This window comes from Pelodiscus sinensis, chromosome 1 (genome assembly GCF_049634645.1).
Source record: "Pelodiscus sinensis isolate JC-2024 chromosome 1, ASM4963464v1, whole genome shotgun sequence".
NCBI lineage: Eukaryota > Metazoa > Chordata > Testudines > Trionychidae > Pelodiscus > Pelodiscus sinensis.
Window position 1 is genome coordinate 228,015,018 of NC_134711.1, and position 25,980 is coordinate 228,040,997.

Genomic DNA, 25,980 nt, shown 5'->3' on the forward strand with positions numbered 1-25,980 from the left:
CCAATGCGTCCACATCCTTCCTGAAATTGGGGGCCCAGAACTGGACACAATACTCCAGATGTGGCCTCACCAGAGCCAAGTAAAAAGGAATAATCACATCTCTAGATCGACTGGCAATGCTCCTCTTAACGCAACCTAATATGCCATTAGCCTTCTTGGCTACAAGGGCACACTGTTGACTCATGTCCAGCTTCTCATCCACTGTAACCCCCAGGTCCTTTTCTGCAGAACTGCTAGTTAGCCAGTTGTCCCCAGCCTGTAACAATGCTTGGGATTCTTCCATCCCAAGTGCAGGACTCTTCACTTGTCCTTGTTGAACCTCATCAGATTTCTTGTGGCCCAATCCTCCAATTTGTCTAAGTCACTCTGGACTCTATCCTTTCCCTCCAGTGTGTCTACCTCTTCCCCTAGCTTAGTGTCATCTGCAAACTTGCTGAGAGTGCAATCCATCCCCTCATCCAGGTCATTAATAAAGATCAGGGCTCGCCACTGCACTGTCTGGCGATCTGCACATGCGCAGATAGCCCAAACCCAGCTCTTCTGGGTTGCAATCTACTTGCCACGGGTGAGTAGATTGCATTATTTGTCAAGCCCTGATAAAGATGTTGAACAAAACCGGTCCCAGAACCAAACCTTGGGACACTCTGCTAGAAACCGACCACCATCCTGACATCGAGCCATTGATCACTACCTGCTGGGCCCAACCTTCCAGCTAGTTTTCTATCCATCTTACTGTCTGTTTATCCAAGCTACATTCCCTTAACTTGCTGGCAAGAATGTTGTGGGAGACCGTATCAAAAGCCTTGCTAAAGTCAAAGTATATCACATCCATTGACATCCCCATATCCACAGAGCCAGTTACCTCCTCATAGAAGCTAATCAGATTGGTCAGGCACGACTTGCCCTTCATGAGTCCATGCTGACTGTTCCTGATCACCTGCCCCTCTTCCAAATGCTTCAAAATAGATTCCTTGAGGATCCCCTCCATGATTTTTTCCAGGGACTGAGGTATAGTTCCCTATAGTTCCCTGGATCGTCCTTCTTCCCTTTCTTAAAGATGGGCGCTACATTTGCCTTTTTCAAGTCATCCGGGATCTTTCCTGATCTCCACGACTTTTCAAAGATAATAGCTAAAGGCTCCTCAATGACATTTGCTGACTCCCTCAGTACCCTCGGATGTATTAAGTCTGGCCCCTTGGATTTATGGGCGTTTAGCTTTTCTAAATAGTTCCTAACCTGTTCTTTCCCCACCAAGGGCTGTCCACCTTCGTCCCATATTGTCACTTAGCACATTAGTCTGGGAGCTGACCTTGTCCGTGAAGACAGAGGCAAAGAAAGCATTAAGTATTCAGCTTTCCCCATATCTGTCACTAGGTTACTGCCCTCTTCCGGTACGGGCCTTACACCCTTTCTGATCACCTTCTTCTTGCTAACTTTGAATTAGCATTTGGTAACTGGTCAGAGACTGTACTTTTCTACAGTATTAATGGATGGTTCAGGGTCTGGGGTGGAATTTGGCTACAGAAAAGAGATCTGGATAGTGCATTTGGGTGCAGGAGGTGGTGTGGGTTCTGGGAGGGAGTTTGGGTTCAGGAGAAGTTTCTGATGTGCTGCACGAGTGCAGGATGAGGAAAGGGAGGAGTTTTGGGTGCAGGAAGAGGTTGAGACCTAGGATGGGAGTGTAGGAGGGGGTTAATACCCAGATCACATATTTGGGGGGAGTAGGGTTTGGGATGAGGTTTGGGTGTGGGAGACATTTCTGACCTGGAGAAGTGGTATAGGAAGGAATGAAGGGTCTGAGAAGGAGTTTGGATACAGGAGGGGATTGTGGCTTGTAGCAGGGATGAAGGAGGGGGTGCAGAAGGTTTGGGTGCACAAGGGATTGCGACTTAGGCAGTAGAGTGGAGTTCCAGATGCGAGTTCTGGCCTGGAGGCACTTACCATAGTGGCTCCTGACTGTGACCCTGTGGGACTGTCTCGCAGGCTCCCTAGCTGCCGCAGCCCCAAACACCACTCAAAGTAGCTGGCTGCTGGGCCAGCATGTATGTCTGCATGTTGTAAAGGAGCAGTAGGTTTCTGTTTGCTGCACATACCTGCAAGCACTGGCCCTGTAGCTCCCATTGGCTGGTTTCCGGGCAGTGGGAGGCTGTGAAGATGGTGCTGGGGGCAGCACGTGGCGACCCACTCCCCACTTCCAAGGAGCATGTGCCATACACAGACTTATGCTGGTCCCAGTAGCCAGCCACTTTGAGCAATGCTGAGGCACTCAAGGAGCCTGCCTGAGTGTCCCCCTGGAACACAGCAGGCCTGATCCAAATGTTTGGCAGGATGAATACACCTATGAATGGTATTTTGCTCACTCCTGATATATCCTAAGTTATGCATGCATCTTGTGTGGATATGGCCCAACTATATAGGCAAACTAGAAGGTCATCTAGGGCTATAGACTTTAACGGATACCAAATTAGACGGCGGTCAATTTTTTCTCTTTAAAAATATATTCATCTGCTATCTCTTACAAAGTATCAAATATTGTACTTGTAAAACAGTACACCATTGCCATGTCAGAAACTGAGTTATATTATTTATTTCACTTTGTGGAGAATGGCTATGTATGTAAATATAGTTAAAATATGTCACAGAATAGCTTCAAAAGAGCACCATCTGGATTTACTGCCTGGGGATGAGGTCTGGCAGTTCAGTCATTCTCAGTAGCCCCGTGTTGGCTAGTCATACAGTTGAGTCAGTGTTGCTCACTGCTTAGTGAAGGCCAGTCAGTGACCCGCAACAGCTATTCTGCCATGTTACAAGCCACGATACAGAAAATGCTGTGCCCACAAAGAATTTGTATTGTGTTGGATTTGAAAAATTGAAGAGGTTTTATGAAGATTCTAAAAGGAGAATCACAAGTACTTGTAAGGTTGTGTATTTATTGTAGACTATTACTGCTAAAGTAATAGTAAAGCCCTGATGGTTAATGTTAACAAATACCATTTAACATAAACATTCCTTCCTTTCGAATTCTAATAATATTTGATAGAAATTCTGGCCTTCTGTTTCATTTTTCAATACTTTTAAGTTAATGTTGAAATGATAAAATTAAAATTTACCAGATTTATTAATATGATGTCATTGAATGTCCAGTAACTCACCAGGAAAGATTTCAGTAGGTAGAAAGCTACATGCTCTTTTGTCCAGTGGCATTGCAAATTGATAATTTTTCCCTTTCTATGCATAATTTACTCCACGTTTAATCTTTCTTACTAATCTTTTTTATTCATTTGTCATTTAGTTTAATGTAAATAGTATTCTATTTTGTTTTCTATTTTGATAATTTAGTTGAAACACTTGCTTAAAATTTTTCAGAAAATTAACACCATGGCAGATAAAAAGAAACCACCTGGAGTTCAGTATTGTTAAAGGAAAACTGAACAGATAAAAGAACAAGCAAAACAAAAAGGTTCCTTCCTTGAAGTTCACAACATCAAGATGAAGGAAGCTTACTTCAAGTTGGAGGCAGCTCACAGCATGAAACGATCACTGAAATTGAGAAAACGTATTCATCTGTGGACACTTGTGCCAAGGTTCAGGTTTAAAAAAAAAACCTCAAGGGACCCAAAGGTTAAATGTGGAAGATGAACTTGCAAGCACCTTCTAGTATGGAGACCTTGCTACATGGCCTAGATGTGGTGATCATGTACAACACAATCTGGTGGAACATGGTTCTGAACAAGTTCATGAAATTCATTTCCAGAAGGATGAAAATAAAATAAAATTCTCTGTACAACACTACAAGAGGAAACTCACCGATGGAAAGAAAATTCATTGACAAGGGTTACAATATTCAGTATCAAGACTCATTGTTTTACTTCTGCTGCAAGCTGTTTAGTAGTCATGCAATTGGTACCTCACTGAAAACAGTTCAGAGATTGGAAAAATATATCTTCAATTCTGTCTTCTCATGAGAAAAGTCCTGAATATTTGGAAAATTCATAAAATTGGAAAGAACTTAAACTGAGATTAAAAAAAATAAAACTATTGAAGAAAATGTATATGTACTCAAACTAGAAGAAGAGTGCTGGAGCCGGTATTGGAGTGTCTGGTTACTTTAGTGTGTTCTTGGTGGGCAAAACCTGGCATTCCACAGGAGAAATGGAAAAAAAAATCCTGGCATTCCACAGGAGAAATGAAAAAAAAAAAAATTATACAGTGCAGTAATGGAAACTTTTAATGATTTTTTTTAAATAGCTAGCTTTGTTTGATCCAGTCATGAAGGAGCATCTGCGTAAAATAAGTGATTGGGAAACACGTATTCATTATTTTGGGAAAACTTCAGACTGAGATGGTTCAGTTCCTAGCAAATGCTACTAATGAAAAGCTTAGAAGCTGCCCAGTCTTCAAAATGCTTTTGAATAATTCTGGACTGTACACTAGATATAAGGAATACTAAGCAGATGACAGTGACCATTTACTTTGTAGATATACCAAAATGTGCCGTTGAAGATAATGCTGAAGTGATAATAAAGGAACATTTTGAGAGGTTTGTTCCATTGAAGGAGACTGGTACTTCTATGACTGGATGTATTCTAGGAAAGTTTGAAAGTATGTCGTCATCTGCTGGTAACTTACATGGCCAAGGCTATGATAGGGGAATAATGTGAAGGGCAAAGACAGTGTTGTACAAAAAACCATAATAGAAATGAATCACTGGGTGCTTTTTGTTCTTTGTAGGACACATTCCATGAATTTGATTGCCAATGATGCTGCCAGATGTTGTTTGTAGACCAATAGATTCTTTGACCTGGTATAATGCATTTAAGTGTTTTTTTTTTTCCAAATTCAGCACACCATTGAGAAGTTATTCGTGCCAATGTACATTCCTAACTCTGAAACCATTATGTTAAACAAGATGGGCGAGTTGAATTGATGCCTTTAAGCCTCTTTGGTATGACCTTGGAAATGTCTTTGGTGCACGAATTGAAATTTTGGGTACTACCTTAACAATGTCATTGCCAGTACATGCAGCTGCAGAAGCGTCTGCAAATGGCTTTTGCAAGATCAGATTAGTAGTTTCACTCTTTGATATATCTTGTTTTGAGATTAACTTTACCAGTAAGAAACTTCAGACAAAGGACTTCAACATACATTCTGCTTTTCAGCAGCCACAACAGACCAAGAAGTTTCTGGAGGAATGCAGGACTGATGAAGCATCTGAAAAGGCACTAGTAGATATACGTAAGCTTGTTGAAGATTTGAAATACCAACAGACTTCAAGCCAGAACCAGCACGTATTCAGAGAAAGAAGCAGCAGCAGTTAACATATAAGCAAAAGATCAATCTGTTCAGGATCCAAAACAAAAATTCTAAGTAAACTTCTACTTTTCAGTCCTAGATACTACAGTCCAGGCAAAGAATGATACAGCAGCTTGATTCAATATTTGGTTTTCTCAGTGATGTGTACAGTTTGCCAAATGAAACTTCAAAACCTATTAGAACATTGCTTGCAGCTAGAGTCAATATTACAACATGGAAATTCAAAAGATATTGATGCAGTAGAATTTATACAGTGAACTGAAGGCTATTTCATGACTTCCAAGACATCTTAATATCAAGATGTACTGAAGTTTACTTCTGAATACACTCAGTTTTCCCAATATCTTCATGACTCTTCAAGTTTCTGTGGCTAGTGGGGAACATAGCTTTTAAGAGTTAAAATTGATATTCCTTCATTCTTCCATGCTGAAAGAGAGACTTGTTGGATAGGCCACCAGCCCAAAATAGCTTCAAAACTTTGTTTCAAACAACTTATTTCTCAATTTGCAAAAGCAAAAACACGAAAGCAAAGTTCAAAATGTTTACATAATCGATGGCCCAGTGCAAAAGGGTTACAACTCAAAAACAGACTTCATTAAGTATTAAGAAATAAAGATTTTCATATTTTCAAAAAAAAAAATCAGTTCATTTGGAAGGAAGATGGCTGTAACTTGAAATGCAACTGTTTATGGCGGTGACCACAACTACTGTGTACAGCTTAAAATGGTTGACATTTTAAAGTATCAGCTGCTGGGCAATTTATCCTGTATGATTAATTGTGTTACAATTAATGAAAAGTAGAAAACACAAAATATTTTTTTATTGCATTGTTAATTTCTAATGCCAAGTAAATAAAGTTAACCTTTCATTAAGACTTCTCATTTTTCTCTCTGTTGAATGTGGTGGGGAAGGCAGCACCGAAGTCATAGTTTATCGAGGGTGCAAATAAGGCTAGGGCTGGTCCTGATCTTGTGATCGTTACAAGCACAAATACAACATGTCCACACATTACCAATCATAGCACCGCCTTCTGCTGGAAAACGTGAAACGCATGCTAAAAGTCTCAGTGGGCTAGCTGTGTTAGGCTGTAACTTAAAAAATAACAGTGGTCCTGTGGCACCTTAGAGACTAGCAAAAATATATAAATAGTATCATGGGCTTTGGGCACAGCCTTCTTCTTCAGGTGACAAAAGGTACAGGTGCTTTACTCCAGAGATACAGGATCCTTTAACAAAGTGTCTGTATGGGGGCTCTTTGGTCCCCTAACAGTTCTCACCTCTGGCCTCACTGTTGGGGGGGGGGAGGAGGGGTCACACAAATACACAGCTGTACCCATATTTTAGTGTGTATCCTGATAACCACTTCTTCCCTGCCCGGTTAACTCCTTCATAATAAGTTGTAATTCCCATGCAAATAACACTGTCCCAGCATCAACATTACAATTTTGAATTACATGTGTTACAGCTGGATCACTACCTTGAGTATTTTGAAGGTTGACCAACCCATCAGAATGTTTCATGTGACTAGTTTTTAACTGGCAGCTCTGTTGCTTTTAATGGTAAACTTTTGAAGTTGGAAAATAAGTGATGTTAGCAGCAAAAATAGTACAGTATTCCCCTCAAACTAGAGATTCTCTTAATGGATGAATTATTAAAAGGTGATTTTAACACATTTCCATGGGCTTTTTTTAATTTGGAATAATAACTAACCTTTATATTTGTAACATGTAAAATTAAGCCATTCCCCACAGTACATGCCTGCATAAATACTACAGTCCCCATCATACCAGATTTTGGTAGTTACAGTAGATACAACTGAATTGGCAGAATGGATGTTCCATGCACAAAAAGACCATCTGTTACTGTATGGTTTAGTAATTCAGTATTCTAAAACAAGTCTAGAAACATGTTTTCAGTAATGCACATGGTTCGAAGAGATTTTATTTCTCTCACTATGATCTGCCAATGAGAGCTCTGTCTGGACCACAGCCGCTCCTGAGCTGTTGAGCTCCCTGAGTGATGAATGGGTCTCTTATGTGTGCCCACTGCTACTGGGCTCAGACAATTTCAGTCATTTCTATTAATCTCATAGCCATTCCTCCTTAATGCCACATGATGTATACAAATGTTTTCATAAGCATAAAGTATGAGTTTTTTGCATATGTTTCTGAAAAAAAGAAAACAAAACCAAATAGCTTTTTGCTCTTCTATCCCTTAGAACTCTCTGATTTTTAGGATTTACCAAAGGGTTTAATTGTCCCTTGTGCTAACGCTCTAACAGTCTTCCTTTTTTAGGTAAACGTATTTGATAGGCAGAGGAATGTAGCTCATCGGCAATGATATAGGGCGTTACACAGGGAGGGAAGGATTATTTGACTCCCTACTTAAAGTTCAAGTCCTCTGTTACAGAGAAATCCTCTTTTCAGTTTCCATCTTCTTTTCTTCTGCCTGTTGAGTTGTTCTTTTGCTCACATTAGCAAATCTTAGTCCAAGAATTTAAGTAAAAATATCAGCTGATACTACTGCTTGCCACTTTTCTGGAACAGGAGTGTACCAGATCTCTGGCAACTGCATTTATCTTTCAGGAAAGTTGTTAATTAGCTGCTGCTCAGGGAGCCATCAGAATCCGTGGTAATTTAATATTCCGGTCCTTTCCACTTTGTCACAGTTTTTTTTTAAATGTCTCTCTAACTGTGCAGTTTGAGTGCTCCATGTGCCCAATTGCTAAAGAATGGGAAGGGATGTGGACTCTGCTTGATACTGGATAACTTATGTACTAATTAGCTTACATCTCCCTTAAAATGGGATCCCTGGTCAAATCCAAATTCCCCACCTGGTATTACATGTTCAGTGAGACATCTAGCAGCATTTAAAGCAGTGCTAGTTTTTACAGGGAAAGCTTCAAACCATTTTGTGAAAGTATCTTCTTACTAAGAGGTATTTATTTCCTCTAGATGTGATAGCAAAGGGCCCACTGGCACCCTAATCCATGGACCATGTAGCTCTGAGTTTAAGGGAATCTTGTTTCATCCCTAATCTGCATTGATAGCAACACACTGTAAGCAGTTTGACACATTGGTCAATATCAGATTGTACTGTTTGAATGAACAATGCTGTACTGCTTTGTCTGTGAAAGATATGTAATCTCATTTTGTACATTTTTAGCAACTACTCACAGCCACTGGTTTTGTGACTTTGCTATGAATAGAGCACCCCGTTTGGGTAGTACTCAGAGGAACTCCTACCTCCATCTTTTTTAAAGAGAGATTTCATGAATTGTTCTGCATTTCAGCAAGACTCTGTTTATTGTTTTGACTTCTTGCTACAACATTTTTTTGTGGAATCTGCCATTAGCGTCCATTTAATGTTTCCTGTTTAGGTTCAAAATTTGTTTGATAGAACCTACTGCAGAGTGGAACATTCTTTTGATGAACTTAAACTTTAATTGGCAAATTTATACCTCTTCTCCTTTTTAAAAGGGTAATTATGCAAATTTACCATCTGAACTACATATAGCATTTTCCTCCCATTCTGGAAGACATTCTGAGCCATGAAGATCCACTGAGAATTGGAATACAATTACAGATCTTTTTCTAAGAAAACATTTTCCAAAGCTCAGCACTCTGCAGCTAATTCAGCTTACTGTGCCAAAAAGATATTACATTTTCTTGCAATCATGGACAGGATCTGTAAGTGCAAAGCCCAATGTAGACTTTTCCGTTAGTGGGATATAATGAATCATCAATAAACCACACTTAACTACATTTTTTTGTTTAGGAAAAGGTTTCCCATCCTACATGAGGCCTTAGAAAGGTATTTTTTTCAGGTGGTCATTTGAAGTGAGCACTCATATGAGGTTCCCACCTACCTTTAAACATAACGCAGTTTTAGATGATCCAGTGTCTTTACTTTCAAATGTACCTATTGAATTTGCCCAGAGAAAAAAATATTTTAGAAGAATGTGAGGCTGTGTTATCTGTAAGCTGGGTGCTTGTGCTCAGGAGAGAATCAGTTAGGTGGCATCTGAATAACACAGCACCCACAGCTAAGTTTGGTTTCTACTGGTGGTGCACATTTGCATATGCCTCAGTGCACATACATTTATTCTACCCATTGATGGAAAAGATTATAGAAAACATTGGTGTGAGAAGGACTAAGGATGTTAAGAACTAATTGACTAGTCTATTTGCCCCCTTTTCCCCGCTGCCTCTATTAGAGGCAGCAAAGGGGGGGAAAGAGGAGGTACTTCAAAGCAGCAGCGCCACATGGAGCCCGTACCTGGGCTCTGTGCAGTGTTGCCTCATTGAAACGCTGCTATGACATTTGCGTGAAGCCAAGGATTAGCTGGGAGTTCCCAGCTGACCCCGGGTTCTGCGGAAATGCCATACGGAGCCTGGGATCAGCTGGGGAGTTCCCAGCTCACCCCAGGCTCGGCGTGGCATTTCAAAGCATCAGCAGAGCATGGAGCCTGCAGTCAGCCAGGGACTCTGAGTCCCCCGCTGACCCCAGGATTTATGAGAACACTTCTGCTTTGAAATGCACAAGAGTCCCCGCATGTCTCCCTGTATTCATTAACCTGATTTTAACATTGGGGCAACCACAGGGAACCTTCCTTTGTTGGTGGGACAGGCTGCCCTATTGTGGAAAGGGGGAGATCACTAGGCGCAAGTGTTGGGTTACTTCTAAGGTTCAAGCTGTCCTGCCATGCTTGCATATACAGGTCTGACAGCATTCAGCATTTTGCCCTGAATATTGTTTTCATTAGCCATCAAGACAATCCTATTAGCAATTTTTTATAGACCAGATTATCACAGTTGGCATCTGAGAAGATAAAATCACAGCCTCCCCAAAAGCAAGCTCCAAAAGCATGACAAGTCTTTCTCCCTTTGTTTTGTGTTGTGTAAGTTTTCTCCTAAGAGCGTGGCACTAGATTATTTTTAGCATATTTTAATTGTGATTTCTCATTTAGATGCTTGCCAATAATTTCAGTGGTAATAGCTGATTTGAGATTGAGTTTCAGTGAAGCCACAACCACTAAACAAAATAAATTGATGGACATATCAAGATTTTTATATTCTCTTCCCAGTTTGGAAGACAGCTGCAGTTAAAGGCCCCATTGACTGATAATGGTTTGAATTTGTTCAGGAAAAAGTCAAATGGTCTCATTTACCACTTCTTCGCAATCACCATTTTGATCGTTATTTCCCCCCCCCCCCTTTCTTTTTTTCTGATATGATGGGGTCTAGTGACCGAGACCATTGGATTAGGGCAAGGGTTCTCAACCTGTTTACCATTGTGGACATCATCCAGTACTGCCAGCAAGTAGAGTCCCGTGCGGATACAAAATTTTGTATCCACATCCAAATCCACAAAAAGGAGCCATGGATATTTGCATCCACATCTGCAGATACAAATACCAGCGGATATAAAGTGGATATCCACAATTTTGCAGGGCTCTACCTATATAGCTCTGAGGATGTCACATGGGCCTCAGCTGTGTTCTAATAGACTGACTAATAGACTGACTGCAAGAGGTCCAAGGGGCACAAATTGAGAACCACTGAATTAGGGTGACAATCTTGCTGATCTGGATCATCATGCCATAAATCATACTCATAATGTCCACTCATAATCATAATCTCATAGTTGTTACTTTGAGGAGGAGGGCGAGAACTCTGTTGCGTGGGAGCCTATAATGACAACCATCGTGTCTCGCAATTGGATTTATAATTTAGGAATGTTAGATTGCAGTCGCTGGAGGTAGCTGCCCTTTCCATCCCTGATTTTCCTGTAAGTTTGAAGGACAGATATCTTCATTCTTTTTATAATTCCCCTACTTTTTTTGCTCATGTTGTTTGCAAATTTCTTGGATAGTATCATGTTTTCATTGACTGTTCCCAGGGAGCTCAAAATGGAGGCTTGATCTGCCTGTAGACTGTTGTAATGCTGACAAGGATGTTTGTCTCCCGCCTAGTGGATTTGTAAAACCTTCAAGGCTTTTAAGGACCTGACTCAGTCTTTCATGGGTTTTGGTGCTAACTTTCCAGCATGCTTGAATGAGGATATTTAAATCTAAAAGGGTCATTAGGAAAGTTGCCATTAATTTTCCCCATTGCTCTTCGAGCAAATCTCAAAGGGAATGATTGAGAGTCTGCCATGAAGGCATCTTGAGATCAGGAAGGCACCTTGATGGAGGAGATGTAATTGAGTACTCTTCCTCTTCTCCCTCTTCCCCCCCCCCCCATCCTCTTTTCTAGAGAGATTTTAGCTCACTACAATCTGTCTTCGACAGATTAAAATAGCTTCCCCCACCTGGATTGTACGATTGCAATCTGTGTTCCCAGAGACTAAGTTTCAAATCTGGCAAGATCCACTGATACCCAGGCCATCAGTTATTACAAACTGCCTTTCTCACCGATGACCACGGATTAATTCTGTCAAGATCAAGAGAGATCAAGTGGATTTTAACCATTTATTGATAGCTTACAATAGAACCTAAATTTGATCCTAGGCCACGCTAATGCAGATAAGTAAACAATGACTCCTGGTGAAGCATACGAGTTGTAGGCAGGTGAACCTTTCTCTCTGTTTAGAATCTGCCATCCCTCCATTACACATCACAAAGAGAAACTCTAAAATATATGCTAAGTTATGCATGTGACAGTTATGTGTATATAGCATGTTTGCTCATAGATATTGACATTTATATGGCTGGTCCGAAGCTGTACCCACACGGCCGTCTCCTCCCCACAGGCCCAGAAAATGCAGTATCTCTTGTGTACTCTAGCTGGATTGCATATGGAGCATGAAGCAAGCATGATCAATTGGACAGTTGCACTCAACTATGGACAGCTGTTAGATGTGCTTGCCATGCTGGGCAGCCAATGTAGACTGTGCACAATTAGGACAAAGTAAACTGTGATGTCAAAATAATTGGGTAGTGTAGAACAGGGTGGATTTGATTTAAATCACTGGTCAAGAAGACTCAATTTAATCATGGTTTTCTACATAAAAGTGCATTCTTGTTGGTTATTTATAATCTTAATACATACTCTTCACAAATCAGATTGATGCAGGTTTCATTTTTTGTAAAGTACACAGTATGAATTCTAAATGGTGATTTATTTTTAAAACTCTTCAGATTAGTTTTACAGCTATATTAGAAAATGAATGATTGGTTATTTCATTTACCAAAGGTAATTGAAGCAGGTATTTATGAAGTCATTGGGAAGTGAACTATCTCCAATTCTGCTGGTTAATCATTAATATTTGGAGGATTTTCTTACCATACTGTATTAACAGAAGAACATCACAAAGCAAGACAGACCCAAGAAAACCAACAATAGAACACCACTTGTCATCACCTACAACCCCCAACTTAAACCTGTCCAACACATTATCAATAAACTACAGCCTATATTGGAACAGGATACCATACTCAAAGAGGCTCTGGGAGACAGACCCATAGTCTCCTATAGACAACCACCTAACCTCAAGATGATTCTTACCAACCACCACAGGACATACCACACTAATACCAACCCTGGTACCTTCTTTTCAACAAACCCCGTTGCCAGCTTTGTCCACATATTCATTCTGCTGATACCATTATTGGACCTAACCAAGTGAGTTATAAGATCAAGAACACATATTCCTGCGCATCCAGAAATATAATCTATGCTATCATGTGCCGAAAGTGTCCGTCTGCTATGTACATTGGACAAACATCTCAGACACTTCGCCAAAGGATTAATGCCCACAAAACAGATATCAGACAAGAGCACAAAGAGAAAACAGTTTCTTGCCATTTTAACCAGAAAGGACACTCTCTCAATGACTTAACCACCTGCATTCTGCTACAAAGACCTTTTACATCTGCACTTGAAAGGGAATCCTCTGAACTGTCATTCATGTTAAAATTCGACACTTTCCAACAAGGACTTAACAAACATTTGAACTATCTCACCCATTACCAAGATAGTTTCCCCAATTATCACCTCTAATACCATTAACTCACAAACATCCCACTCTCCCTACCTCTAATATCATCAATTCACAGACACTTACCTTCCTTCCTCCTCCCCCCCCCTTGCATCCTCCTCCTGTTCTGCAATGTGATTTGTCCTTTTCATATTTGTTCATTTTTTTTAATTGTATCCTTTGGTATATATGGTTGTGACTACTTTCTTCCACTATTTGATATGAGGAAGTGGGTCTGGCCCACGAAAGCTCATCATCTAATAAACCATCTTGTTAGTCTTTAAAGTGCTACATTGTCCTGCATTTTGCATCACAAAGCAGACATTTAAATTGTTATACTTAACTAAAACAATGTTTATATCATATTTTAACAAAACAAGCATTTGACTTTAGTTAAACATTCAAGCTTTTTAAAATAAGGTTTGTTTTGTTAAAATTAACTAAACTAGTTAAATGAAATATTTAAATTGACTGTCAGCCAGATCAGCGTGAGAAACTTAAAATACTGGCTTCTGCAGCTAACTCAGTAATCTTCACCTTCACTTTCCTGTTTGCTCATAACCTGAAAAAGAAAGAAAAACAAGTTTTCCTGCTTTTTCAAGTCCCTAACGATTTCTCAATTTTGAAATTAATTTGTCCAAAGGAATAAAATCTTCTTCTGCTGGTGTAAAAAGAAAGTACAGTAAACTTCTGATAATGCGGCACCTTTAGGACCCAGGGGGTGCCGGATTATCAGCTATGCCGGACTATCAGAAGGGGGGGCTATGAGGGGTCTGGGATGGGGTGGGGGGATGCTACCCCAGACCCCCTCATAGCCCTCCCTTCTGATTGTCTGGCTCTGCCCCAGGAGTCCCTGATTCAGCCGCTGCTGGTCAGTTTCAGCAGTGGCTGAATCGGGGACGCCTGCAGCAGAGCAGCTGGGGTGCTGACGGGTTGGTCCCGCAGCGCCGCTCCTCGGCGCTACTGGACCAACCCGGCAGCACCCCAGCTTCTCTGCCCCAGGTGTTCCCAAGTCAGCCGCTGCAGAAACTGATCAGCGGCTGACTCCAGAAAGCCAGAGGCAGAGCTGCTCTGCCCCTGGCTTCCTGAAGTCAGCCGCTGGTCAATTTCAGCAGCAGCTGAATCCGGAAAAGCTGGGGTGCTGCCGGGTTGGTCCCGCAGCCCTGAGGGGCAGCGCTACTGGACCTACCTGGCAGCACTCCAGCTGTTCTGCCCCCTGCTTCCCAGATTCAGCGCTGGTCAGTTTTAGCAGCGGCTGAATCGGGGAAGCTGGGGGCAGAGCAGCTCCAATAATCCGGCTGCCCGGAGCACTTCCGGGTTCCTGATGGTGCCGGACCATCAGGAGTGCCAGACCGTCAGATGCCAGTCCATCTGAGTTTTACTGTACTGCTGTAGTGAGATTATCATTTCAAGTCTCTGAATCCAAGTGCTTAAGTGACTTCCACCAGTTCACTGGTGTGACTTTCTTTAAAACCCCATCAGAACATGTATATTTCTTGAATGATTCACCCTTAGTTCTGAAGTTCATTCAATTGGCATTATGGAGGAGTGATTTCTGTGTATGCCCATGTCCTAGCCAATTCCTCCTCTTTAGCAGTTGAGGTTTGATCCTGGTACTGAATATTAAAAATATTTGCAAGAAAATGAACTGGGAATAGTGCTTGTCCCATTCAGCTTTTTAAGGCTTGTGATTTAACTGTGTTTTTCTCTTTTTAAGATCTCATGCAGTTCCTTCCAAATTCCAGCAGCGTCAGCAATAAAACAGCTATTTCCCTGCATTTTGTTCAAGGTTACAGAAATAGGTTTTAGGGTACGTAGCATGTGTCCAACATTTGTCTTCAGCTCAATGTTGAAAATTTTGTCTGTGATAGTGCCATCTTTTTTTTTTTTTTTTTTTTTTACAATTTTGTTCACAAATTGTCATTAGGTTAGGCCAAGTCTTGGTATAGTGCTCAAAAACAGTCCAATACTGAGTTCCATCACACGTCATGTGGGAGAGTTATCTTGGTTCCTCACACTTATTTCAGAGCAGCTGCTGCAAAGCAGTTATGGAAGTATTTTGCAATTTCAACAACATTAGCCTTTATTTCTGGAACACTGAAGTCTTGGCTAGGAGGTGCATCAAATGAGCACTGCAAGCATGTTATTAGCTTGGGACTCTCGTCTAAATTTCTTTTCATCTTAGATACATTTGCAGCATTGTCTCTGACCTAGCTGCATACTAGACATTTGATTTTTTTTCACAGTTTATTATAGCTTATACTGCTGCTACTTGTAAAAATTCTGATGTGTGTGCATTTCTTGATGCATCAGTTGTTTCTGTGAAGAAGATATTCTCTTTTCTGTTTGAAAGTCTCAGAAGGGTAGCACTGTTAGTCTGGAACTTTAAAAATGAGTAGTCCTGTCGCACCTTAGAGACTAACAAATATCTCATCTAAAGAAGTGAGTTGTGCCCACAAAAGCTCATATAAATAAAATTAATACATTTGTTAGTCTCTAAGGTGCTACAGGACCACTCATTTTTTGTTGGTTTTGTTTTGTTTTGTTTTGCTTTGTTAGAGGCTGATATGGTTACCCCCTCTGAGTCCAGAAGGAAGACAGGCAGTCCTTAAGAAAGAAAAAACGTAAACAACAACAAGTAGTCTGGTAGCACTTTAAAGACTAACAAAACATAGAGGGTATCATGAGCTTTTGTGGGTACAGCCCACTTCTTCGGATGACCGGAGTGTTGGAAGTCCAATATTACTAAATTGGGTCTCTATTATGGTCTGCTGCCATTGTAAGTTTTTTCCCTTCTAGTGAGAGAATGGTATGGTAGGTCTCAAATCGATGAAGTCTACACTCAGGAAAAAACTCAAGACTTACAGAATATACTGCTCAAAAAGTTTCACTTTCATTTTTACTGCCTGTCCCTCTCTTTTCACATTTATCTTCATACTTCTCCTTGTTCAGAACTCTTCTGCTCCCAACAATCTTCTGTTTGTTTGAACTTTTTGAGACTTTGCATTTTTAGACAGAGATAAGGGATTGACTCTGTGTACACACATTTGCAGAGGCACAATAGAGTTGAGATCTTTTATTTCTCACCTCTACTGTATATATTATTTATTTATAAATATTTTTGCTGTTAACAAACATGTTATATCTGGAGAGACAAATCCACAGTTTGAGAACTGGAAAACTAAGCATCTGTCATGGCTCCTTCCCCACTGTGGCACAATAAATGCAGAAGTGGGGGCCAGCAAGTACCCCAAAACCTTATCTACCGGGCTTTGGTATAAAACTTCCTGCCAAAATCTTAAAAACCTAGATTTTTGGGAATAAAACTTCTGCTGCCACTGCCCATATTAATAAAGAAACCAGGAGAGAGACCATTTGGGAAGATCTCACCCCTAAAGTAAAAAGCAGGACACCAACATTAACTAATACCAGGTTAATAAAAGGAAAAGAGAAAACTTTTATTATCACCACACTATTCCTGTTGCAAGTATAACAATTAGGTGGAAAAGTGACGAAATAATATACTCATGGAGAAATTCCATGGGCCTGGAACTTAGTTACAAAGGAAAGCCAAAATATTTTTTTTAAAGTGCAAAGACAGCAGATCCATACCCAAACCATAAAACAATGAAACCTAATGGATTTATCTAACCTTTACCCTACTTACAGATGGTGAAGGAAGAGTCTTTTCTTGAAGGGATACATAGTGTCTGTCCCCCTCAATAGCTGGAGAGAACTGCCCCCAGAACAAAGGAGGGAAAAACCAAAATTTCCTTTGTCCCAGTTTGAAATTCCTACCTACATTCCTACTGGCCACTCCACCTGGCTAGGTAAGGGACATAGTTAACCCCGTAGTCTCCAGGCTGCTGGCTAACCCTCGTGATCATGACAGCATCTCTGGTGGTATCTTCTGAGCAATGAGTCCCATTGGGTAGATTAGAAAGATTAACCTAAATAATCTCTACCAAAGCCTCTGGAAACCAATAAGATTGGGTCCCTAATTCATGAACCTTTGGAACTCATTTACAAAATTTTTCTCAAACGTTACATTAATATAGTGAAACAAAAAACAGGACTATGAGGAAGTGGGTCTGGCCCACGAAAGCTCATCACCTAATAAACCATCTTGTTAGTCTTTAAAGTGCTACATAGTCCTGTTTTTTTGTTTCAGCTACACCAGACTAACAGGGCTACATTTCTATCACTATTAATATAGTGACTCTCACTATAGAATTGAAATTTATAATCCCTGTTTAATGTATCTTAATTAAAACTATTTTAGATAGGTTTTCCCCCTTCCCCAAAAAGCTTTTTATCAAAAAATCTGATCTAAATAAAAAATGATTAAAAAAAGATTAAATCATTGATTTTTATCCATCCTGGTATAGACTTAAGCCTGAGTACACTTCTCAGACCTGAAGAGAACTCTGTGTAAGCTCAGAAGATTGTCTCTACAAGAGAAGTTGATTCAATAAAAAATATTTTTGTTCACCCACCTTGTTTCTCTGAATATTTCATAGCAGTCCCAGTGTTTAAAGTCTTGATCCTAAAGGAAAGAGTTAGGATCGCTTGTAAACACCATATGTTTTAAACTGAAGCTTATAATTACATATTTGTTGTTCTATTGCAATCAGGTATCATCTTCCCAAAAAGCTACTATGTTGAAGATGATGTAAGATAGAGAACCTAGTATAAGCATGAAATATTCCACTTGCATAGTTCTGATGTCTTTATCCTTTTTGTTAGAAAAGGGTTTACATGATTTGCTGTTCTTGAACTATAATGCTGTTTGTTCCACCATTGACTAAAGGGATGCTTATTTTAAACTATATAGGGTTTTTGTGCACATCCACAATACTGAACAGTATGTTTCTAGATTCCTTTAAAGTATCTGGAAGGGTTTTTTTAACCACTTGGTGCTGGTTGCAGTTGCACTTGCTGGTGACACTAATTCTGTCTGAGACACCATGGGAAAACTGTCTTTGTCCCCAGTTATCCCACTGTCTTTTTATATTGTAAACTCCTAGGGGTAGGAACTATGTGTTTTGTAGAGTGCCTAACATGGTAGGATCTCAACCATAATTGTACACTTTAGGAGTTATCCTTCTAATTGTACTCATAAATACGTTAATTTGTAGTACTTTTCTTGGTGTATGTTGCATTGTTAGCTGCATTCTGGATGTCCTCAAACAGAGAGGTACTGTCTTCCTTAGTTTCATCATGTGTATTAAGTTGATATGCATGGTATTGCTTTGAAGATTGCTATTTATCTTTTCAGGTTTCCAGCCACTTTGATATCTGATATTCCTATGTTCATCGCAATATTCTTGACATTCTTTCATTACTTATTTAGTCATTTGTAATCCTCTTTGTGCTACTTTTGAACTATATTGTAGCTCTTCAGGGCCTCTAGACCTCCCACGTATAGCAGTCGAGTACTTTGCTTTTTCAGATTCTATACAATGTCCCCTACTTCCAGGAAAATTGTAAACATTGCAGTCACTTCCATTTTACTCCTTTCCAGATTGAGGAATTCATGTGGCTTCCAATAATCCGTCTTTTTAAAAATGTGGACACAAAATAATAATGTGGCACACTGGTGCCAGTAAGAGTTAATTTAAATCTTAATTTCCTCATCCCAGTCACATGTCATGGGTGTCATGATAGTTATAAAAAGTATTCAGTAAAGTAGTAGCTTTGTTTCACATGTCGTCAAGCTATATTTTGAATAAAATTTGTCAAATTTTCATGTGGTTTGCATAACTTAATGAGATCGCAATTCCACTTGTGAGCACATAACCTCATACTAGAATACAGTGAGTGTGAGTGTGTGTGTGTGTGTGTGTGTGTGTGTGTGTGTGTGTATGCAAAGATAACTCATCTTTATTAGTGGAATCTGTGGGCTAATAATATTAATAACTATTTGAAATAATTGCAGATATTTGTTGCTTGTGTGGGAAAAGTTTGGTCTTGAAAATTTTGCCATATAGTTTGAAACTAAGAATATGTCTACACTAGCATTTTTGTCAGCTTAATTTGTCACCCCCTCTGAGTGACATAAGTTATGGTGACAGAATCATCAATATGGAGACAACACTGGCAATAGGAGATGCTCTCCAGCCAACATAGCTAACATTCCTCATTGCGGAGGTTTAATTATATTGATGAAAGAACTCTCCCATTTGTGTAGAGCATTCTTACAGTGGCATAGTGCATCAGTACAGCTGCGCCTCTGTGAACTTGCTACACTAGATGTAGTCTTAAAAAAACGCAGTCTTACTTAGTGAGGGTAATTTGGGACAATTTACCTAGAGATGTGATAGATTTTCCATCATTTAACATCTTAAAATCAAGAATGGATGTTTTTCTGAATGATGTGTGCTCTAGCTCAACCTGAAGTTACGGATTTGAGGCAGGGAATTGCACGGTGAAATTCTATGCCCTATGTTGAAAGTTAGACTAGATGATCACAATGGTTCCTATTAGCCTTAAAATCTATTAACAACTATAATTTCATTTTCACAGTACCCAAAAGTACTAGAGAATGTTCTGTAGTAAATTAATCATCTTTCCATTTTTTACCTATTGAACTACAGTTTCACAGCTTTAAAAGACTTGGCATTAATTCTGAGTATTTCTTTGAAGCCTAGTCCCCCAAAAAGAAAATTCTAAAAGAGTAATTTAATTGCCACAGAAATAAAATAGAATAAAATAAGGTAATAATGTGCTAGGCACTTTTTTTTTTTGTTTTATGCTTGAGTCCATTGTTAGTTACATCTCCTTGAAAAAGAAGTCATTATAGCAGTGCCCTCAAACCTGACACTTTGTCGACATGAGAGTGTAGACGCAAAGGACAGTGTAGATGCAATAACGCCTTCTGTCGACAGAATTGTTGACAAAAGGCGTTATTCCTCGTAGAATGAGTTTTACAGCCGTCAACAGAACTCAGCGGCAGTGTAGTATAGTTTTGTCAACAAAAGTCCACTTTTTGTCGACACAACCTGTAGTCTAGACACACCCTAAGTGCTCAGCAAAAACAAAAAAAATTAATTTATTTTTCTTTACTGTTGCTTTATAATGTGTAAAGGCAGCCTTAAACTTTTTTCAGTTACATATGTCAGTTTCTCGGAAAGCTTTGGCCAAGATCCTCCATCAAAGAGAGGGAAATGGATATTTATATTATATTATGTGGGTCTCTTGGGAAAGTCTTTTTACATCATTCAGGAGAATAGAAAAAGGCATTCTTTTTGTTTTGATTTTTCTGTTTCCCTTGACAAAGCATATGTTTGTAAATATTGTGTCTGTGAATCATAAAGAAGGTGCTTCTTTTGTGCACGTAAAATGCTTTGTGTTTTGAGAATGTTCATTCAGAAAATGACACTTTTCAAGGCTGCTTTGTTTTGTTCGAGGTCGTGTTCCTCATTTCAAAAACTGAAATATGTTTTGTATTATAGGTTCAAAAACAGTGGAAATCCGTTTTATAATTTGCAAGGACAAACTTCTGAAGCTGTGAAAAAAATATGGTATGTCTGCTGTTATTTTCATGTGTTGTATATGCAACTTGTCAACTGTCTTTTGAGTTGTAGTTGTTACCTTAAAAAATCTTGTATATATAAAAATGAGAAGTTGTAACAGACATTCCTTTTCAGAGAAGTACAGATGCGCAATCTCTTATTTTCAAACATTTGAGTTGCAATAGCTCTTCCCTTATGATGCACAACAGTCACTTGAGGCAAAATGTTGTAGCCTTGATGAGTCCCCTTTAAAGTAGTTTCACAAGCCTTAATATCCTGCTGTTACTATATATCTATACTTATGTGGTTTGAATCACAATTGACATAACTTTTAATTTTTATTTAACTGCTGAACACATTTGCCAAATTTCTAGACGTTTGAAATTTCAGTTTCATATTTAAAAGTTCAACATAAAAGATATACAACAGCCTTCAGTGCGAAAGCCAATATTAGATAGCATTAAGATACAAATTAAAACATCAGAAAATGCAGAAATTAAGGTTATAATGGCAGTGTTAATGTGGTCCTATTGCACACAATGTCTGTTTATACTTTTAACGATGAAATCTAGAATTGAAAATATCGTGTGTGCAGTGCAGGAAAATTAATGGTTTAATTATTAACTTTTAAAATATCTTGACGCCAATTAAAAACGTATTGGGAAAAATATGAGTAAGCGAAGAAAATCATAAAGCATTCAAAAGAGTTTCACAGCTAACTAGGTTTTCAATTGTACTATATTGTAGATACATAAAAATGTAGCTGCTATACCATGGAATTCTAAAATATCCAAGTGCAGTAACCAGTAATTGACTGATAGCGGTGAGGAAATGTTTTTTATTCATGCTGAATCTGAGTTAAGAGCAACCTACCTGAACGTAAATCTAGGAAAGAATTTGAAGTGCAAGGCTGACCGTACCTCATGTAGAGAAATAAATCAGAGTCCTCAAGGTAGCAATAGAAGATACAATTGAAAAAGTAAAAGAATCACCATATGGGGTCAGACAAATGGTTCAGTGGTTTTAACTGCACATGCCCAAAGTGTACAGAATGGTTTTTTTTAAACAGTTTAAATGTGGGGAAGATTTAGTGTTCCTGATTCAAGAACTGCTGAACACCTCTAGAGAGGGAGGTGTGTGGTGATAAGGGAGGGGAATAGCAATCTCAAAAGTGTTTTGACTGAACTCACATTTTGAAAGTTTTAGACCAGAAGGAAAGAGTTTTTGAAGAGTTTTATGAACAATGTAAAACTGTTGAAGGGTGAAGTTTATAATGAAAGTTGAGTTACAACTTTAACTATAGACTTTGCTTTCATGAAAGCTGTAACTCTTTGCAAGAGCTGCGATGTTTCCATAACACAGTTGTACTTGCAAAATTTTAGGTATTGGTCCTCTGCTCTGTCAAGCAGGTAGCAGCTAGTGACTGATCAGTAATTTTTGCATCCACAGCACCTCTGAGACCATAGACCTGCTTCTTGTTCTCCAAAAATTAGCTCTTCAATTGCAAAAAGTTTTGTGGATGGTGACAGCTCCTGTTGAAATGTAGGCCACTACTTTTATGCTGACTTTTCTCTGCTGTCCACTCTACTCTGAATGATGTAACTGTCATGGTTGGTTTTTTTTAAACATGGTTCCTAAAAGTGTACTAGACAATTTAGGCACTTAATAAAATAAGGGCATGTTCCTTTCCCCATTTCAGAACTTGAAATCTAATTTTAAATATAGCAAATACCAAGAAGGATAGTGATTACAGGAACACAATCAAATGGTTATTCAGGTGTAGTATCTGTACATCTTAGTAGCTGCAGAAAAGAAGGGTGGGAAGAGATGTGTGTGTATGACAGAGTGAGAGTGCTGTCACATCCTGCAGGTAACAGGGAGGAAGTTTGTATTTAGGACTGATCCAGGGGATGGTGAGGGCTAGTGAACAGAAACTGGGAAAGTACAGTAAAACTCCAATTGTCCAGCATCCAGTGGTCCGGCACTCCTGATAGTCCGGCACCAACTGGAACCCGGAAGAGTTCTGGCTAGCCGGACAATTGGAGCTGCTCTGTCCCCGGCTTCCCCAAGTCCGTTGCTGCTGAAACTGACCAGCGGCTGACTTGGAGAAGCTGGGGGCAGAGCAGCTGGAGTGTTGCTGGGTTGGTCCCGCAGCGCCGCCCCCTACCACACTGTGCAGTTCCCTGCCGACCCCAGACCCCTCATAGCCCCCCTTCTGGTACTCCAGCATATCTGATAATCCGGCACCCCCATGGTCCTAAAGGTGCTGGATTATCAGAAATTTACTGTAGTCTGCATACGAAGCAACATGTAAGAAGACAGGAGTGAGAGAAGGAATAAAATGGCTTGTCCTAGTGAATCAATGGCAGAACTGGGAAGCTTCGAAAAGTGTGGAGTCTTTAAGGATCACAGTGATCTGTTAAGTACTTCAATAAAGAGAATAAGTGACTATTGATAATGTTTGTCAGTTAGACCTTTTCTACAAGGGACTTTGACCTGTTAAGCTAAAAGTGGAGAGACTTAAGTGGGTGACATGTACTGAACTTTCACGTGCACTCCTTGAACATTCACCAAATGATTGTATGGTTTGGCCATTAGCAGATGTAGAATGCTGAATCCTTTTCTACCTCAGAAGGCCATTTACCTTTGTTCATTTGTGTGTGAAGATACTGGTAGTTAGAGCGCTAAGGTCTGTACAGGTCAAAACGAGAGAGCTCACTGAAAGAAATTTCCTAGCTATTGCCCAGAGCTGGTCTGTTGTGGCTATTAACTGATCACTGTTTTTGGAAGGAACTAAACTAAAATCAGATTTATTTTTTCACTCACTTAGAACATTGTTAACATATGCACATGATCAAACAAAAGACAGTGCTTGTCTTGAATAAATACTTCTGTACTAGGAGATCAAGTTACATAAATATCAGTGTTGTATTTCTTTTTCTGAGCTGACTCCATCTCAGGATATAGGATCCACATTTTTTTCCTATTCTTTACTCCTATCAAGTCCTGCTATGAATGTGGTTTTGGGGTGGAGGAGAGAATGGGGTAATTTTGAGTGATTTTGAATGGGGTAATTGTTTTTTATCCATTAATTTTGGTTTAGGGCAGATAATAGAAATAGGTAAGAGTCTAACTGGTTCCTTTTCAGACATGGAAGTAATCAGCTGGGGTGGTCCCAGGGCGCTTTGGGCACGAGTATTGCTGAGTTATCACTGGCTGCCACCTGCCTGACAGAGTAGAGGACCAACCCTACAATTTATGCCTGTGGAGCCAGATCACAGGAAACAATTGCCAGGTAAATTTTTTTTAAATGAAAGAAGACTAAAAAAATCTGTAATATAAATGGGCTTGACACAGTAATGCAGAAGTCGGGGAACCTCTTTTGGGTTGGGGGCCACACACAAGTGAGAAGAAAGCAAAAAAACAAAACCCCTCACTGATGTGGCTCCAACTAAGGAGAAAGATACTCCCTACATTATCCTTGCACACCAGAGCCTAAGGGGAGCCAGCCTAGTAGATTGTGTGCTCCAGCCCAGCAGTGTGCTATGCCAGTTCAGGCTCCCCAATGCTGGAGGTGGGGGGAAGCTGAGCCTCAGGGGGGCCCGGATCCAGGCGGCCCCTGGGCCTGAGATTCCTCACCCGTGCTCTAATGAGATGTCCAAACACTGTAAGATTTATTGCTCCTGTCAAATATCTGACCAGTTTTATGCATGGACTTTGTGCATTCTGCTTTTGACGTGTTTTTTTGGAAGAAACATGCAGCAAAAAAATAAGCTGCATGGAAGTCCCTGGAAACCCAGTAGTCTTTCTAAAAACAAAATAAAATAGTTATATTATTGAAACATTATCAAATACAATATTATACTGAGAGCTGAACAGTAATTCATGTTTATGTAATGTTTCAAAGTTTTTGAGTGTTGACTATATTGAAATAAATATCTTCCATATGTTGGTGAAGTATGTGTGTTTGTTTTTAAAGAGTTAACAAGTTTCAGGGTTAATATTAAAATTGACTTATATGGACCAGTTCCATCTGTTATAGTAAACTAGCTGGAGTTACCCCGCGTTGCTTGGGGCGGGCAGTGGGGTCCTGCCACGGGTGCCCCATGTGAGGGGCGGGCGGGAGGGGGCGAGCACAGGACCTAGGGTGGGCAGGGAGGCCCAGCTCGCGCCCAGGGCTGCAGGTGCTGCGGGGGGGCACGACCCCACCGCCCGCCCCGAAACTTTCACCCCGCTACCTGCCACACAATGGGGCCGCACCGGGGGCTCCCCTCTCCTGCAGGCTGCGGTGAACAGGTGCCGGGCTCCTCGCCATGTGACCAGGAAGCTGCACTGGACCCTGGGCCGTTCCCAGCGCCGCTGCCACCGCCTCCCCGCTGGGCTCGCCCTGCTGCGCCCACAACTGCCCTGTAGCAATGGCTGTGAGCTCCAGCCCGTCGCTTGGCAACCCTTGGCCGCCGCCAGAGGGGAGGGGTCCGGGCCGAGTGACATCGCGGGCAGGAGGGAGGAGGGGGCTCCCCCACCCAGGACGCGCCTGCGCAGTGGAACGGACTGGTAGAGGTGAGTGGGGCAGCTGCTGCTCGGAGCGCCGCCCCTCCCCTCGCACCTCCGCCACCGGAGTGACTGTCCCCACCGCTTCCCGCAGGAAGCCGCTTCTCCCCGCACTGCCAGAAGTACCTTAAAACCTTCTCCTGGAGGAAAGGTTACTCCATGCAAAGTTTGGTTGCGGTAGCTCTTATAGTGCCCAAGTTATTTGCGCACAAACATAAAAACATTCTCCCTTATATATTAGATTAAAGTAGAAATAATAGGGACGCTATAATTCTTTTTGGCAGTATAGCCTTAAGTTTATCAGCTAAACCTATTTTTTTAGTACATATAATTATTTTATGTCTTTCTGTTATGTTTATTCAGTGTCCTGGCTGGAAATATTAACATTTAGGGACGTGTAACTGTTTCTGTTTATTTAGACTTGTTAAGCCTAGGGCTTAGTTCAACTTAATGACTGGTGTGACGACCTGGTTTTAATCAGTGACTCAAAACTGTGATCACCCCGATGTCACCGAATGGCCACAGCTTGTAAAAGGTAAAAATAAAAATACTGGATCATATTTTTGTGAATTAACTAAATATTATCATTAGTGTAATACTTAAATAATAGCTGATTCATATGA

The 25,980-nt window shown here is 40.3% G+C and overlaps 1 protein-coding gene across 6 annotated transcripts in view; it reads left to right on the plus strand.

The window, feature by feature from the left end:
* Positions 1-25,980, plus strand: part of UBE3A (ubiquitin protein ligase E3A) — an 89,595-nt gene that overhangs the window by 17,897 nt on the left and 45,718 nt on the right. For 2 of the 6 annotated variants that reach the window (XM_075916509.1, XM_075916485.1), the window contains exons 2-4: positions 20,747-20,815; positions 23,955-24,101; positions 25,777-25,892. Coding sequence is in view for 4 of the 6 variants with exons in the window: in XM_075916485.1 (XP_075772600.1) it covers positions 25,873-25,892 (20 nt within the window). In the remaining 2 variants the exon portion in view is untranslated. Of the gene's footprint in view, positions 1-15,083; positions 15,103-20,746; positions 20,816-22,255; positions 22,349-23,954; positions 24,102-25,776; positions 25,893-25,980 lie in introns of those variants that run through there. The other 4 variants (XM_075916515.1, XM_075916500.1, XM_075916491.1 and 1 more) reach the window with 3 other exon arrangements.